This window comes from Pocillopora damicornis, chromosome 1, assembly GCF_964200805.1.
Source record: "Pocillopora damicornis chromosome 1, jaPocDami1.2, whole genome shotgun sequence".
Lineage (NCBI taxonomy): Eukaryota > Metazoa > Cnidaria > Anthozoa > Scleractinia > Pocilloporidae > Pocillopora > Pocillopora damicornis.
Genome location: NC_142670.1, coordinates 19419735 through 19438438, shown reverse-complemented (window position 1 = coordinate 19438438; position 18704 = coordinate 19419735). Strand labels below are relative to the sequence as shown.

At 35.6% G+C, this 18704-nt stretch overlaps 1 protein-coding gene and 1 long non-coding RNA gene across 4 annotated transcripts; both read right to left on the bottom strand.

Moving 5' to 3' along the window:
* Nucleotides 1–17: 17 nt before the first annotated feature.
* Nucleotides 18–4741, bottom strand: LOC149052551 (uncharacterized). 3 transcript variants are annotated; one of them, XR_016186295.1, is made up of 4 exons: nucleotides 4575–4741; nucleotides 3937–4008; nucleotides 2291–2389; nucleotides 18–457 (listed from the first exon to the last, which is right to left on the bottom strand). It is a non-coding gene; the product is annotated as an uncharacterized LOC149052551 (long non-coding RNA). The 3 variants fall into 3 exon arrangements; XR_016186282.1 differs by having other exon boundaries at nucleotides 2291–4008; XR_016186290.1 differs by lacking the exon at nucleotides 3937–4008.
* A 6225-nt stretch (nucleotides 4742–10966) lies between these two features.
* On the bottom strand, nucleotides 10967–13593 carry LOC149052550 (uncharacterized). Its single transcript, XM_089205241.1, has 3 exons — nucleotides 13064–13593; nucleotides 12150–12283; nucleotides 10967–11993 (listed from the first exon to the last, which is right to left on the bottom strand). Exons 1-3 carry the CDS (start codon nucleotides 13443–13445, stop codon nucleotides 11343–11345), a joined length of 1167 nt encoding a protein of 388 aa, XP_089061367.1. The 5' UTR covers nucleotides 13446–13593; the 3' UTR covers nucleotides 10967–11342.
* Between the last annotated feature and the right edge of the window lie 5111 nt (nucleotides 13594–18704).

The window sequence follows — 18704 nt, the reverse complement described above, 5'->3', positions numbered from 1 at the left end:
CAGCACATTGGCTTCTATTTCAGTTTTAATTTCACTTTATTAAAAGCTGGAAATGTTCACAGGAAATAACATTACTACATTTGGGCAGACTAAAAATGGAATTATAAAATGGTCACCATTTTAGAATAAGCTTTACACTCAGTATAAGTCATTTTCACATATTTCACATCAGTTATAATTTGCTTTTAATTCACCAATTCTACAATGATGTTAGCTTTTCCAAGTACCTGAAAAAACAAAACAAATAGAAAAACTATAAAAATGGTAGCATTCAAAATGAGCACAGGGACTTCCAATTCATTCCTTTAAAGTTTCCACAAGCGTAAATGTCTCCTTCCGACATTTTTTTCCTAGACAAAAAGTGAGTGGGTCCCTGTGACATCTTCTGTTTCTGAACTTTTCTGCAATAGTTGCAGTTGTTCTCTCTTTTCAAGTCTTTACACTTTAATTTTCTTGCCTGCAACAAAAATACATGATCAAACAAGAGGAAATCTTCAGAGACATAAAAATTAAGATAGTACATAATGTATCTTTTATTGATAAGAATCCCTATTTAAACAACATCTTGTCACAAAGTAAACAAAAAGACCGGGCACACCAGGTGTTCTATAATTTGAACAATAACTTTCTCTAATTCGCAAACCCCAAATAGTGACTGGGAACTAATTCCTCCTTGCAATATCATCCCTAAGTTAAACATGAAGGTCATCAGAACAGAGGAAATGATAAAAAAAAAAGCTGTTGATTGTTGAACAAATTCACCTTGTCAGAACTCAGAGAATAGTATGGAGAATATGCATATATAATGATGTTTGGGTGTATTTAAGGTTAATAATGGACAAAAGGGAATGGATGTGTCTAGATTAAAGATTCTACAATATCATTTTGCTTCAACAATTTACTTGGCTGACAGTGTTCTTGTAAGAATTGGCATATATGAGCACAGTAGAGCAGATGGAAAATGTATGTAACAGGATAACAGTTACAAGATCATCATCCTCCAGATATGATGAATAGCATCTCTTTTTTTTCCATTGCTCAATTCTACAAATCTAATTTAATCACACAATCATGTATGTGTAAGGGAAATCCCATGAGCTCAATTGCATCTCTTAATTCAAAGGAATCAGTGATGTTTAGAAAGCTTTGGTAAATGAACCAGTCATTGGAGTGCTGTTTGGAAAAGTTCTCAAAACATATAATGAGTAACTATAAGTTATGAAATGTAAGAGCTGTTTAATATGTTTTTATGTATGATATGTTATAAACAAAACCTCATACAAATACTGCTCTTTGTACATTCGAATTCCTGGTGCATATTTCTCAAAACATTTTCAACAGTTGGAAACTGCCTGAAGATAATTACATAGTTTGATCTAACCATTCATTAGAATGCAGATTTAGTGATGGACACATCAAATTTTAATGTATTCTTTAAGCTACTAATATATTTGGTGTTGTTTAGTCATCTTTAAAAGCTTTAATTTCAAGCCAGTTTGTCGTATGGAAATCCTGTATTGCACCTTATGAGTAATTTTTCAATTCATTCACAATAGACTTATCACAAATGAAATATTTTGTTTCAGTACATAATGATTATTAGATTTTTTTAGATTGGTAGTACTTGAATTTAAGTAGAAAAAGCACTACAATCCTATGTCTAAGTGACTTGCTGTTTTGCTGATGACTGCTAATTAAAATCAGGGGGAAAATAATAAAAAAGGACACCAACAATTTGACAAGAAAAGTTAAATCCCATCCCTCTCTCACTGTAGGACAGTACCCACTGATAAAAGGATGAATCTGATTAATTTGGATTAAAGCTGACTCATTTGAGATTATAAGAGTTGGTATGAGAGTATATGTTTAAGTAATGTAAGTACTCCAAATTCTTTTGCAATAATTTGTTTAAAATCATGATGTTATTCCTCCCAACTCAAAAGCCATTTTTTTTTACCACACTTGTTCCCTTTGGCTGTCAGTTCAAGGAATGTTTAAGAGTCTTGGGAAAAGAAAACTCATTGTGTGCCTTGAAGCCAGTCTTTAACTGCTTATGTTTGAAAAAGTTTGAAATGAAGCAAACTCTGGACAAGTATGACAAAAAATGTGTTGCATGAAAAGGACAAGACTTTCTTTTTTATCACCCTACTGCCGGAAAGGACACTTTTGTGCCCCCCTTTGACTATCTTGTGACAATAATTGAAGTTTGTGGTTTAAAATTTAACATGATATCCAAGCTAATTAATCACAGAAGGAAAAGAAAGCCTGATCAGTCTAACAGAAAACTTACTGCTTGTCCTATAAATGCTTTGAGTGCTTAAAACTCCTTATCACAGGCATGCTTGGTAATGTTGTCTTTCTGGGACACACAGCTTCTATAAAGAAGGGCCTGAAAAAAAAAATACAGTCATTAGGAAAATAAGATATCTAAAACAACAACTTGACAAGTAATTTTCGGTGGAGCATTAGAACAATCTCAAGCATATTCTCAGCAATACTTAAAACAAACTGTGTAAGGTTTTCAGTTGAGTGAGTAAACTCTCAGATCTTGGAAGTGAAAGGGCCAAGATTTCAGGTATTTGGTTAAGAGGAGACAATTTGGAACAGATTTGAACACTATAATGATCTGAATCTCCCACAGTATAAACAGTAAGCTATTCAAAACAATTTTTCATGATGTAAAATAAATATTTGAAGGACAATATACATAATAGTCTCCATTTGGTGCAAAAAGAGGAAAGCTGCAATATAATTTATTATATAAACCTCTCAGGCCTATTAGCATTCTTTTCTCCGACAAAAGGCATGGGTTGTCAAAGGCTACCAATTGGGTTGTCATCCATTATATGATGAACAAAAAAAATTAGAACTGTGGGTGACCAAAATTAGAAATCACTTCAGGACAGATTTATTGGATAATATCTAATCATCAGTGTTAATAACAAGATGCAGGTATGCAGGTGAAGGGGAAAATTATAGATGGGAACTGCAGGATGTTGGAGACTTCCTAAGCAAATGTTGAAGAGCTGAAAAAACAACAGCATCATTGGTTCAAGAAAAGATCAATGAAAGAGAAAAAAATGCAAATTTTGTGGTTAGTGGGAATCACAGTCCCTAAGGTGCTCATGATGGCCAAGATTACTTGTAACGGTCCAAACAAAAACACACTCTTTAGTATACTTCCAAACGAAACAAAAAAGTGAACAATCAAAGCAAGGTGAACAATCAAAGTGGTTGCAAAAATAAAATAACAAATAATGAGTTACTTCAGAAATAGACAAACAAGAAAACAAAATAAAGGAGAACAAAGACAATAGAGAATGATTTAATGCAAGTTCAAGTATAAGTCAGAACAAATACAATTTACGGTCAAGAACTTATACAAATGACACAAACATAAGTAAATTGAGCAAAAAAAATAGAAAGAAACAGAAAAGCAAAGAAAGTAACTGACTCAAAAACAAAACAACTTAATAAAAATGCAATGGAAAGAAAAAGTATATGATTTAAAATAAATTATGTCAATGTGATTTTTGGCGGCAACAGCGCTTTCCATGTAATTTTTATAGATTCCTTCTTCTCTTTCATCCGTTAAACCCTAAGAGTGATTAGCATCTAATAATATTTCTCCTTACAATATCACCCCTGAATCATACATTAAGGTCATGAGAATAACAGAAATGATCACCAACAAAAGAATCTTTTGATCAGTGAACAAATTCTCCTTGTCAGCACCTTAGGAATTGTATAAAGAACAGTAAGGAGAATATGCATACTGATGTTAGGGTGTAAAGGGTTAAGTAAGTCATATTGGAGGGCAAAATTGTTATCTTTGCCAAATTTGAAAATCAGAAGAAGACACTTCTTGAACAGTTAAGTAACTCTCTGTGATCCTAAAGTGGAGCAGCACACAAATCTTTCCAGAGATCACACCACCATTGTGCTTTAACAGCTGACCTATGGCTAGTCTCTGGTTGTACTTTTATCACACTGTGATCATTTGATAAGCTGTAATCCAAAAGAAATCATTAAACAACTTTTTGTTTCATTTCAGTGGTGAACCAAAGAATCCATTCTACACTTAATTAATTAAATCATAAGTTGCAATGTGCTGGAGGGTAAATCGAAACAAAACAAAGCAAAACAAGGCAAAAAAATAACAAAAAAGCTGAACATAATTCTCTCCTAAAGAATTCATTTTAAGCAGCAACTACATGTAATCGCCATTTTTCCGTGGGAAAAACATATTTTAATCCTTAGAATTATGTACGTTTAATTTAAAATAAACAAACCAAACCCCAAGTGCCTTCAATGTAATTTTTTTGATATCTCGGTTTCAAATAACTTTCCTATCATTTGTCACGGTTAAGATTAACACGAGCTATGCTCAGAAAGAGAAATGTGAGTATAAACCGGAACAGTCCCTGGCTACAAACCATAACAGCTACATGTATCAGCATTTCGTAACGAAGTCTTGAACAATCTTGAAGTCACTTTGCTAAAACGTTCTTACTTATGTTAACTACACGTACTACTCAGACGTAGTGAACATAAAGTGTCGACTTAAGTCTCACCTCTGTTTATCATTCCACAAGAGGCTTCGCCAAGCCCGAGATTCTTTCGTAATCTTTTCCGTTGGAGCTCATTTTTTCAGATAAATTTTCAGTTTGCTTTCTTCCCAGCATAAATTTTGTTTGGGATTACTTTTTGAAGCAGCTTGGATAGGCTGAATTAGGTAACCAAGCCTTCTGATGACATATTAACAATTCTTCACTCACCTCCCCCGACTGGTTGAAGTGCGATTGGAGGTGGACAAGGGAGGGAATATTTTTGTTACTTGCGCGGCAAAAAAAAATGGGAAGTTATCTATTAACTTTTGTTTTTGTAATTTTCGCGGGAGAGGATATTACCTTATCTCGCTGCGCTCTGTTCATATACGAATCTTCTGACTTTGGTTAAAATACAATTTCTTCGTTAATTCTAAACACTACTTACGGTCAAATGGAACCAAAGGAAATTTCAGACCCAGGTGTCTTATAAGCTCTGCTCTCGGTGACATGTTTTTCCGAAGGACTCGTTGGATTGCAGCACAATCGCAAGAAGTGCACCTCATCGAGAATAGGTCTTGAAAATGTTTTCAATGTTATTTTAGCACGTAAAAATAGCGGTAACATTAATATTGACATTGGTCTGGAAGAAATAAAATCCCAGCAGGCAAACAACATTGACCTTTCGTTGAACCACGTAATTGAACCAAGTACTTTTTTATTGAACCACAAAATTCGTCATAAGTGTGGTGATCCGCTTATTTATTCTTGACATCAAGCTTATTTCGACTTTATTTAACAAATAGAGAAGCCTTGGCTGTGTTCTGTTCTGTTATAAAGCACGCAGGAAGCGGCTAGAGCACGAAAGAAGTGTAGGGAGAAACACTCAACTACGTCTCGTGTTTCTCCCCACTTCTTGAGGGCTCTAGCCGCTTCCTAAATGCTTTATAACAGAACAGAGCACAGTCAAAGCTTCTCTATTTGTTTTATAATAAAGAATCCATTAAATTCTCCAAGCATTACTTTCAATTTTCAAAACAAACTCTATTTCCAAAGCGAACAACAGTGTCGTCAGCATGCTCTATACTCTCATAAAGCACGCTACAATAAGCCAATCAGAATCCCTGTTAGAATGGTTCAAATAATCTGATTGGCTGTACAAGACTAAAGCTGTCAAAAGTGTCAAACCATCAAAGTTAAAAAACCATCAAAGTTCACATTCTGCGATAGTTTACAAACTGAAATAGTTCGGCAGGTCGAATTTAACACTTTTGCCTTAAGTTTTTAAGTCTCTAATACAGAATCTTGAAGTGAAATGTGCAGTAAAATTCAGCCGAACTATGGCTCATAAAAACACGCGAGTTTATTCACATGACAAGGTAGAAAACAAACTGTTCAAGGCGAGTGTTTTTTGAATGAACGACAGCCGAATTCACCGGAACATGAAGATCGCTCGGGATGACAGCTCCGCAAAACTCGGCTTTAGTGAAAGGATATCATAGCAAGCTCTTATTTTTTCACTCGAAGGGCGGCCGATGTAGATTCTGAGGCTTGTTTTACTGTAATAACGGGAGATCGCCATGATGAGCGAGCCGCGATGGACTTCGGCATGATCATATTCGCTCAGACACCGTCATGATTAGTATGAATTTTAACAGTCATGCCAGTTTGGTTATATTTTTCATCATTTCTGTTTTGTTCAGATTTGTTTTTGAACACTGAACTTTATATACTATACGAGTGTTAGCTGTGTTTGATTTTTATTACCGTACGTAAGCTTGCAATCTAACTGAGCGTTAAAATCTTTAAAACTCGGAATGTCTATTTTGTTTTTTCCTTTGAGGATTTTCGTATCTACTCACGTTTTAATAACGTAAATTACAGCGCCTGGTATGTTTACAAACCTTTGTTTGGTTCTTCTGTTGCTACTTGCCGGCTCGCTTGTTCCGAAATTTCACTTCCAATTATTGGAAAAAAGCTAAAGAGAAGTCCCGGAAAAGGTCGAACATAGTACAATTTGGCAGAAGGCGTGACAGCTTGAGCTCAGCTCTATGCTCTATACTCTCATAGAGCACGCTCTTTCAACCAATGACAGCGCGCGTTATATCCGAACTTTATTATAAAAAACAATTAGTATCAGTCATATTAAAATACGTATTTGACAACTTGATAGTCTCGTTAGAACGTCATAAGAAGTTGTACCTTTAAGGAAGCTGTACCTTTAAAGAAGCTACGAGTATAAATTATCAGGTTATTTTACTGTTTATAGCAGGTAAATTTATATTATCCCCGGAAGCTTTGCACATCTTAGTTATTTGTTCGATTGTTTTTTTTGACGCTGTTGTGTTGCACATCCATCCCCCAGCCCCACCTTCTAAAAAAATGAATAGTTTCTGGACCATACTGACTTGAAATTTTACACTTGGTAATTCCTAAATTGACCAATGCCTCACAAAAGAGAAAATTAATTTCATATCATAACTGTGCACCACTTAGGCCTTGCATTAATAAAAAGGTAATTCTGGTATGTTCCACTTATTACTCTAGGTCAGATGTGTTTGCAGAAAAGGATGGAAAAAATGAATTATTGTTATTATCATTTTCATTATTGCGTTACATGCTCTTGAATAAATTTGAAACTTTACCACTCCCCTCCCCCAAAGTAGCTGCATGTATTCAATACAGGGCCTTGTTAAAAGTCCTCACAGTTTAATTCCTCAAGGCTTGCTGGTTTGGCAGTCAATAGAAAAAGTAATAAAAGAAATACATTCAGTTGGATTTAAATGATTATAATTAAGATTTAAATATCAATTCTAAATCAGCACTGACTCGGGATACAAAAAAACAAGACATTGATTGCATTATATTAGGTGGCTTGATGCAAATGGAGTGAAATTCAGTACTTTAACTATATTCGATAGACCTTACGGCAATTTTAAACTCCACCTTGATGGGTTGGTGGGCAGGCGTGACCTTGCAGTATTTGTATCAGAATCCATTGTCAAATAATTTTTGTGAAAGTTCTGTTATGATAAATATATAAGCAATATTGCAAACAACTTAAGCAACAGCTGTACATTTGTGCTTATTAATATGGAGTTAAATTTTAACTGAAGGCTTTTCGAGTCATTAATTTGACTATTTACTGCACGTTATAAAACTACAAAGCAAAACACTAAATTTGGGTAGTAAAACACTAAAATACTTACTTACCTTTCGGTCCCAAAACGTTTTTCACTTTACTGCTTTAAAAATTTGAGCTTGTGTTTACTACACGCCGATGTTTCTTGTCTTTTCCAGTGTGACGACATGAACTAGTGGCAAAAAAAGGTCACGTAATCAAGGAAAGGCTTGGGCACAAATTTAGTAGGCTTGACTACTGAGTTGAGCCTGGTTTTTAAGCTCCTTCGGAAAGTGATCTCAAAAAAAATTTTCGCTCTCCGCCATCTTTAAAAAGTGCGCAGAGTATCCAGGGTAATAGGTAGTTGGCTCAACTTGGCTACAAAGGGGAAATAAACTGAGCTTAAACGGAAGTTCTAAATCACTTGTCTTTTTGATATGTACCAATAGACAAAGAAACAGACCATATAGCTTTCTGAAACGCGTTTACAAGTTTCTACAAAACCCAAAACATAGGAAACTTAAGAAAAAAAAATCTTATGAATGGTTAATTTTTTAAAGTTTTTTCAGTCGTCAATTAGTTGCGAAATTTATTTTTCTCATAACAGAATTTCGCCTGTCCTGAGGGAAAAACGGAATAAAATTCAAACAAGGTTGTGGCAGATGAAAAAATCTTTCTAAGGGCGTGGTCTGTTGAATAACTGCCACGATTGCAGTAAATTAAACTTGGTGTGAAATGGTTGTATGGCACAAAACTTTTCAACCTGACTTTGTTTACGCTTGTTGACTTTATGAACGACTCGTCACAATATCGCGACATTGATATCTGTTGTCATTAGGCCAGCCTCAGTATTGGCCATCTGGCGCAAAAACCAGCCTTGTCCTTCTATTTCTGGAAACAAGGCATCCTCGCCGCGGCCGGATCTTCGCAGCGATCCCAGTAATTTTTGCAGGTAACTCTATTATCTTTTTAGAGGGTCTCAATGGGTCTAAGCCGCTAAGTCACACTGAGTAGTGCAATCAGCGAACATTTTAACAGTTCATGACGCCAGTGTAGGTTTTTCACCAAGCCAATTTAAGGAGACATCTTTATACAACCGGACTACCCTTAAATGAGAGTCTCGACGGGGTGGGCTTTTACGGCTTACGGGTTTGATGTTAGCCAAGTTACTTCTAAAGGTTTATATCTCTCCACCGTAGTCATCAGAAATTTTTTAAATGTTAACTTAAATGTTAACGGTTAAAATTTGTCAATTGTCTCGCCTAATTGATAATTTTGGCCGTTTTACGGCTAAAGGTTAACCCAATTGAGCTGACTCTTACATAACAAGTTCAGTGCCATTTTCTTACAGAAAAGGCAAACAAGTATGCATGCGATTATTTGTGCAAGCAGAATAACCTTCATTGGACTTTCACTGATTACTCACTTAATAAACTCGTATGCAAATTAATAGTGTCGATTTACCAGTTAAAGCCTATCACACACGGTGCAACGTTTAATTTTTCCATTCGTATTTCACAAAAATACCCCCAGCACCTACAAAAGGGCAGCGCAGAATATATCATCTCCTCTCAACACGTGCGTTACGCTTCTTACTCCATCTTCTATGGTCTCTTTTTATTTTTTTACGGTGATTTACACTGATTAAAGAATTTATTTTTTGCAGATTGCCGTGTTCTGTGTGTATCGTATTTGGGTTTTAATTACCTGTGAGTGTTTGTATGTTTCATTAGTTGCGTTGTGTACTTGAAGTTGATTTTTACATCATTTTGTATTGTTACTTAATTTATGTCCAGTAATACGTATTTATTTGTATAAATTTAGTCCTGTGGATCAATATTTGTCCCCTCTTTAGAACCAGCCTCGTCGTTTTTAAATTCTTCTAGAAAAAATTTCATTATTTTTAGTTTATTCATAAGTTTTTGTTCTCTTTGTTGTATTTTTCCGACTCGAGTTTCGTAGACAAACCAAAGGCTCTGGACATTCCTCAGGGCACTCATTTTTTTTCTTCTGTATTCAGTTTTTATATTTAATTAGGTAGGTACACCACCTGGGGTATTTTGTTAGAGCGTTCTCTTCAACTTTTAAGTGCGTTTAAACTTTTCAAATATCGTCTGTTGTCTATTTGGATTGGAGACACACGTTGCCTTTAATTCGTATCATCTTCAGTGGCATTCATCTTCCTCGTTTATTAACACTCATTAAAAAAAAAAGAAGAAGAAGGGAAATACATTTACCCAGATTTTTATATCCACCCAAGATATTATCTTATGAAATGTGGTATACTTATGAGAGCGTGGTACAGTGTTAAAGTAAACAATCCAGATAATACTCTAAGATTTTCCCAATAAAAATGATATAATCATTGTCTGTTGTTTCTCTAAATTTTTCATTCCTTTATATTTGGCATATAGTTTTCATCTCACGCAATTAAGTTTTTGTTCTTAGGAGCTTTAGAAAGAGGCGCAGTCTTGTGATTTTTAAAGTCGTCGGCTTGTTGGACGTCGAGTTTTTATTACACAAGAGTAGGCTCCGCGATATAGCTAATTAGCCATTTAAAATGGTGGGATAATAGGAAAGTGGGAATTGGCTCATATTTGCAAGATCAGCGGGAGACTGGTTCAAGTTGCCGTCGATTGCATCTCTACTATTTGAGACGTCCTCGCGCATGTTGATGGTGGTGGGAATGGTGTTTGCAGCCAACAAACGAAGGCAGATATTTCAAGGGTGGCTTTCTTGAGTTAGATCTCGCAGAGTTAGATCTCGCAGAGTTAGATCTCGCAGAGTTAGATCTCGCAGAGCTCAATTGATACCAGTAACGACAAGGAACACAGCATTACCAAACACTTAAATCACAGTTTCCGTGGAAATATGTTTGTGAATATTCTGCCATTTGGTTAAAGACTAGCTGGTAACAGCTTTGAAGTTTTACGTCAAAACGTTGAAGTTTAACGACAATTAGGTTTGCTTCTGTCCCCAAAGTCGTGCTATTTTTTGCTGATCGAATATCTGAGGATGAGTACATAGGTCAATATTTTTTTCCCAAGTAAATGGAGTAATGAATATAATTCAAAATGGTGTCTATCGCCATGCCTTGACATACAATGATCGACAGCATTGTAGCTGGTTTTCCTTTCTTTTCGTTTTATCCTCTCCACCCGAAGAGCAAACTTGCAGAAGAATACTCGAATAAAAGGAAAAGGGCTTCAAAGTCTTGAAATCGACGATGACAACAGTCCCAACGATAGATATGGAAAGAATTTGTCGCCCTACTTCAGCAGCTTCAATTCTTATCGATGTATGTATGTGTCAACTTTATTTATAGAGGGTGACGACAGCCAGTTAAAAACTGAAAAACTTGCGGCCATCAAGCTAACACGTACACAAGGTTAACGTCTAAAAAATGATCCCAAAGACCTAGATATCTAAAACTGAAAAAATTAACGATGAAAATCAAAGCACGCCCTGATTAACTATACAGACTTTCGCATCTCTTTAAAACTAGATGCATAACAATCAATGAGGCCCTTTATATAACTACTTACACTTTCACTATGCAGTCTGTGTTCAGAAGGTAGTTCTGATCACGTTTCATGCATGAATTTTGGAAAAATTCACTCTTCGCGTATATCTTAAACGGCATTTCACACACGAGTTTAAAAGGGATGCGTGCATTAACGAATCCACAAATTCAATGAGTAACTTTTAGTTATCGAACCCCATGCGTCGTTACTAAAGTCAGATTCTCTTCTGTTATTTTCCTTGATTTTAAAAGAGGTAAGTTTCGCCACCGTTGTCCCAATTCCGTGATCGGCATCTGAACAATCAGCTCCGCCTCCTCCGATCATGATCACAGAACCACTCCAGCCCTTGACACACCAGAATCCGACCTCATCAGCACCTTGCAGGTCACTACTGCATGAAGCCTGTCCGAAGCCCTCAGTGGTTTGGTATTGTCCGCCATATTGAACTTTGCATTTTCCCAGGCACTTACCATTGGACCAAACTGAACCGTTTCTGAAGTTACCATAGCTGGTAATTTTGGAGCGGAATGTCTTCCCACTCAGACAGTTCCCTACTGTTTGCAATAGAGGAGTGTGTCCAGAGTCATCATTGCGCGTAATCTTAAGCTCACTGCCACCGATCAGCCAGAACGCCGGCGAGATCATGTCTGCGTTATACGACGGGTCAGCGGTTTCCCCTGCAGCTTCAGTACTGTCATACCACCAGTCTCCTGAGTCATCCATCCAGTTTTTAGTGTCACTGTTTGAAAACCGAGCGAGGAGAGTCCAGACCTGATCCACTGATACCATGTCAGAATAAACCTGCAAAGAAATAAAGAATTCCATGCAAACTTTCATTTATGGTGCTAATTTATTTTTTCGTGAATTGTCTGCAAGAAAGAAATTCTTACTATTACGATACAAATCTATTTTTTCTTGAGTTTTCCAAAGGTGAAGAATAATAATTTAGTTAATTACCAGAAAGTTATTAGATTTCATTTTTGTCTCCCGGGGCTCCAGCCAATATCTACCGCTAACTGCCATCCCTTGTTCGCTGGCTTTGATCTCTCTACAAGACTCGGCAGGCATCTCAGGAACGGAGCCTAATGAGACTTTGGCAAAGAAACAGTAAAATGCTTCTCGTTCGACGACAATTACTTTCTTGATCGTATTGTACTGTTCAATTAACCAACCGAGCATAATTTCAACGAGGAATACTTCAATGTGGCCATATTAAACAATTCCTCGAAGGCTAAGAGGTTACGTCTTATATGCTAAGTTTCATTGATTCATTGAGTGTTTAAGACACGCATGCTCTGAAGGGAACATCCTGGGAAATGCCGTGAGCCAACCGCATTAATTGCTTATCCCTATTAGGCTTCGACTCCCCTGTTGAACAGAGGAGACTCTTTCTCCCCAAGCCCCCACCCCCTTCCCACATCAATTTATGCGAGGTTCTGATTTAATCTGATAAACTACATTTGCGATGTGTGGATTGTATGGGGAATATATCCGGGTTTCAACCCGATCCTCGGAAAACGCTAATGGAATCAGTCACATTTCAATATAGTGAAATTTTAATAGTATACTAAACCCTTGGCATCTTTGAACGAGCTTTCAAACAAGCACTTTCTTTCTCTTTGTCTGTCTGTCTGTATATCTCGCACCTCTCTAACACAATCTCTCCCCCTCAAAAGTAGCTGTGTTACCGTCATATGGAAGTTTAAAAATTTCTTAAATTGCTGAAAATTTTGACTTAACGATACCTATTAGTTGTGATTGTCCAGAAACTGAAAGAAACTTGATGTTTATAGCAGTGACAAGTACTCATTTTTACTTATCTTTTATACAATGAAAAGTTTAAAGACTATTTTAATTTTTTGCTTCCGAACCTCTGTTCTTCCATCGTCGCATGTAGAATCTAGTTTCATCTCGGACAAAATCTCCAGGTCTTGCTTCTTTGGTTCTGTTATTCAGCTCGCAAAGTTTACCAGTTATGACGTAATTGTAGCTCTGACATGTGAATTCGCTGTAGCAGAATATCAGACACTGGTATGGGTCTTGTACCTTTTTCGATTTAAAGATGTGACCTTTGAGAGCTTTTCCACTCTCTGACTGCTGAGAGGGTTCACACTGCTGACTTGTGGCCATGCGCAGAGGAATTAAAGATGGAAAGTACAAAATATATAGTATCGGAAACATCTGGCCTGGATCGAGTTGTACTGTAAAGATAAATGGATCAGTTAAAATGCTCGCAAGCAATAAATAGATCATTTAAAATCAATGTAAGAGACGGGAAAATTTAGGCTCAGCAATAATATTGAGAAAGACGATCTTTTTTTTGTCACAAACGTTGGATGAAGATGAGAACATTTTGAGTCTCCATGACAAATCGAACGTTACGTTGAGTGAATATTTATGAGAAAACTTGAGTATGTAAACAAGAAGTGAATTCTGTATTCCATTAAAAAAAATTTTTTTTTATTTACAAAAAATTTTCTAGATTCTTTTGCTTTTTGCCTTCTTGGAATACCATGGAACAATAACAAGTTCTTTGTTTTCCGAATTAGAAACTTTCTGTCTGAGAAAATGTCCTTGCTCTGATCGCCCGATATCCGAAACTCCCAAAGTATTCCACAATGCACAATTCTGTCTTATTTCGAAGCACTTTTAATGAAATCATGCAAATATATATGATCAACTTTAAATACCACTAAAAGAAAATTGTGACCCAAAAACTCAAAGGATTCTCGTTTCAAAGCAACGAGGTTACTTGCCCTTCGAGAATACGTAGTGTTCAGAGTGTCGGTTCCTGAGGTTTTTTCTCTCTGGATGAACCAAGAAATGACCCAACTTGGTTTCGCCGGTTATCCCAAAATGTTTATGATAATATCAAATATCGTATAACTGGTAATTTTGACTCAGCCATGTTCCGCTTAGTTTCAACCAACCTCATATTTCTTTAGACATCATCTCTTCAGAGTTTTCGCTACCTCTGACATGTTTGCTTACCGTATGAGCTTGTTGTATCTGTGTTTGATTTTTCCTCACAACCTCCAATTTTTACGATGTTTACTTTCTTAATTGAACAAATCTCCTTCGATTGGCCTCTAGGCTCCGCTTTGTAAATTAAGCTAAAATTAATTTCGTTTCAAGGCGGGTGAGGAAACCCAAGTAAAACAGACGTCCCCTTTTAACTAAACTTCATGAAGCAGTAGGATAAGTCTTAGGGCAGGATATAAAACGAAAATGACCACAGTTTGTGTGAAATGTAATTGAATGACCATTTATTTATGTAAAAATTTAGGCAATATTGACGAGAAATAGAAGCTGAAAGAATCGTGACTTAACCTCAATTCCCTTCCCGTCATGAATCATTGATGATTTTATTAAAAGCGTATGCAATTCTCACCATCCAAGTTCATTGCTAATGAAAGAGTGTCAGTAAGCAAATATGATATGTTGATAAACATTCATTGTGGCAAATCGAAAAACTTCTTTATCAAATTGCTAGAAACTTCCCGATAAGTTATGCCTATGCTACAATTGAAAATGAAATAGTAAGAAACAACAAAATTTTCTTCCCTATTTATGCTGTCCTCCCTTTATCGCAGTTGAGTTATTACGCAAAAATATAGAAATAGCCAATAAAGAGTTTATAAAAGGACTTGAACTCGTTTTGAAAAGTTCTGTGTTTGACTAAAGTTGAGCGAAGAGCTTGCTAAACTCACCGTAATCACAGTTTTTTTTCTTGAGCTCTAAAATTTTGTATACTTTTTAAAATAAGATATTCAGAAAAAACGCACTAAAACAGGTTTTGAAGTGTCACTATGAAGACCTCAATAGAAATAGACTGACAACATTTTATTTTTCTGTTTTTTAAATTGACATAATGAAATTTAGTTACGGCGTTAACCTGCTTAGTACCTCATACAAAACTAACAGCTGTCCACTAAGTAGTAATATTTTCATTTTTTATTGTTTACTCTTGAATAAAAGATAAAACAAAAAAATAAAAACACTAACGTTTGAAATGAATACTAGTTCAAGCCATTTTCAGGTAATTTTTAATTGTATAAAGTTATGAATCCACTCAATCACGACAAGTGGATAATATTTGTCATCCTCGTTGTACCCACTTTAAAATGTCGATGCTTTAGGAAAATTCCTTCGAAAAGAATGGAAGAATTAAAAAGTTTCTTATGCAAATTCCTTCCCAAAATGTGAAGAAGCTGGCATTCTTCAATGAAAATATACCCCCTATTGTAGTTTCCATGGAAACGATCTGCGTGGCGAAATTAAAAAAAAAATTAAGACCTTGTGGAATTCAAAGTTTAAGGAGGCCTGATCACCTCCAAAGAGTGATTGATAATTTTTTTATTGTTCTTTTGGGGCGAAAAATTTCATTAAAAATTTTTTTGTCTTTGCTTGCGGAAGTTATGGTTACAGATTAATGTATACGACAAAAAGCATTACCCTCAGTAAATAAAATTTCGTGCAAACTCAATTTGTTATGATAAAGAACTTAACTTGATTTTTTCATACTCTTGCCATAATTGACTTTAAAATGACTCGAGCCGTCGAAAACTACTAAAGTCCGCAATATTTGCAATCTCGAGAAATGTTTGGCCCAATAATGTGTTCTTCTTAATCTGTAATATTTACCCCCTTTGTTCATTGATTCATTGCTTTTGGCAGAAACGGTTGGCATTTATATTTTCATGTTCTTCAAAAAAGAAAATTACCATTAAAGTACACTTTGCCGGTGAAATTAAAAGATAAAACATCAAATCGAAAGAAAAGGCCGTAAATAACGAGACAGAAGTCAATTTTATTTTGACATTGTTTCAAGAAAAATTAGTTCTTGCACCTCTCTTTTTTCAAACATTCTCTTCATAAATCTTTGAAACACCTGCTTTCTTCGTCACACCACCGAATTTACATTTACAAGGATAATTATGTTTTATCAACTCAGTTGATAAAACCAAATGATCTTTCAATAAATAGATGCTCATTATTTCACCTCACCATGTAAAAATATCATAATACTGGTGAGGATAAAACGACAATTAATTGAAAATTTTTTCACGGTTGAAAAACGTGTCAAAAGACAGATTTAATAGTTAAAAGTCATGTTTTTGGATAAGCTAGCCATTGAAGACATCACAAAGTTTAAGGAATGAAACTTGACCACTATCCCTGAATTCCATCCAGCCAGAGACAATTTCGAAGTTTAAGCAGAGCTGAACGCTTAATATTGGTCAGTAAATTCTTCACTGAATCAGTTTCACTGCTCGTTCTTAGCATTGATGTAGTTGATGACAGTAAGCTACAATTTCTTAACTCAGTCGAACGTTTAGTAACTGATTTACAAATGTTTAAAACATCTCAATAATGCTAAAATATTTTCTGTTGAAAACAACTAATGGCACGTAGTTCTCTGGAGACATCTCGTCACTACGTTTTCAGGAAAGCTTGTAACCATTATATAAGTAGTTTTCAAGAAATCTCTCCTTTCTCTCTAAGAGTGTTAAAATGAAGTGAAGTCATGCAGCGATCTCAACTAGAGACTAAGTTAAACGCAAGATAGCTTGGTTTTATTTTCTTCTCAGTGCCTGAGCGGGTGATATTCTGCATATCCTGTCATCTCATTGGTTCCGAGAGCGAGTCGCCTAGTGTATTCCTAGCTTCATTACAATTTTTCATAAATATATATAAAGCTTTCGGTGACAGAATATCACGCGTCTGGTTCTTAATGAAAATAGTTTTGGTTTGACTAAAGGTATAAAAACAACTTAGACAATCGGCAAGTACTTGAAATATAGCAGTCGTTGCTCATTGATCAGTCAAACTCAAAGCAGACCATATTTTAACAATGATTTCTTTCGCACTTATTTAAAACTACATGCGCAGCAATCAACGAGGCCCTTTATATAACCACTTACACTTTCACTGCACAGCCCCATAATGCAATAAATTTGGTAACTTCTTAAGCCGAGAAAATTTGGTCGTGATTTCAACGCACGTTGGTGAGTGCAAGAACCATTTTTAACAGGCGCAACGAGCTGCTTTGAGCGCGCGTGAATTCTTATGATAGCAAGGGGAGAGAAAAAGGAGAAATCTACACTCAACTCAAGAAAATTTTAGAATGGTGGGTTTGTACTTCTCTCATCTCCCATGGAGATGATAATTCAAAGGTTTTCAATTTTCTCACATAAAAACGTAACTCTAATACCTCTTGAGTGCTTCAAATTTAAATCTGGCTACAAGACTAACGTTAACTTACCTTGCCGGTCACTTTTCATGTGTTGTTTAAGTTTTAAGTTTAAGTTTTAAGCAGTTGCAGTTTCATAAATATTTGATGCTAATTGTCAATGTGGGGAGTCCCTCTTGAGAGACTCTTTGGAGGCATAAATGAATAAATAACGAAGCTTTAATTTGATACTCTCATTTCAGTTTAAATTCTAAAGCAGGCTTAGTTTTTCCGAAAGCTACTGGCACCGTGAAAAAGACCAAGGGTTTTAGATCTAGCAATGTATTTACATGTCAAAGTTGTCTGCTAAATTCGTCACTATTCGCGAGAATCGATACGCTTTTTTAATTTGGGCAATGATTCATAACAGTTCATGTATTGTATTTTGTTATGTGTATTTAAATGCTTAGGTTCAGCTCACGTTTTTTCGATACTGCTTAATAGGATAAAACAGAACGGTATTCATTCATACCTGACGGAAATTATAGGCACATTTTGAGTTTTTGAGCTTTCGGTGCGACAAAAAAATCGCCTTTTATTGAATTTTTCATATTTTCTCAGCAACGAAATTTATTTTGGCTGTATCTTCACGTTGGGGTATAGAAACCAGTCGCTCAAGATTCTTTTTATTAATAATGTAGACATCCTTGAGTGTGAAAACAATATTCCGTTGAAAAGCTGTTAAGATATCGTCAGAGAGAAGGAAAACGTATCAAACTTAGTTACAAAATAAAAAGGGCAGACAGCTGAAGTAATTAAAGGTTAGTTGGATGTCCCTTTTTGCACTAAAAAATTTCTAGGTGCATGTTAAATGTAGTGATATTTTGGCTTAATTCAGATTGTGGGGTAATCGAAATGGGTTATTTTAGCTTTCAGGACAAACAGGAAAGAAACTATTCTAACACCGGTTAATTTCAAACAATTAAAACCTGTTTATGATGCAAACAACCTCATTGAAAGTGAAAAGAAATTCATTGATAGCGCTCTTATTTAACTTGTAATGCAGAGGCACTCGAAGTAGTTTACGCATTATAATAAAAATAGAAATTTCATAGATAGCCGTAAATGTTTTGAAATGGGATGAAATTAAACAGTGCATTGCAGAAAAATAGAGACGTGCATTTGTTCTTGCGTTTATGAGAGGCATTTAACGATCAGAGAGTGATCTTTCGTCTTAGAAAAGCTTGAAAAACAGCGGAGTTGCACTGTGAAGTATTTCTAAGGAAATACATACTCAGTCCTCCACACGAAAGTTTATTCAAATCACCAAAAGCAATTAA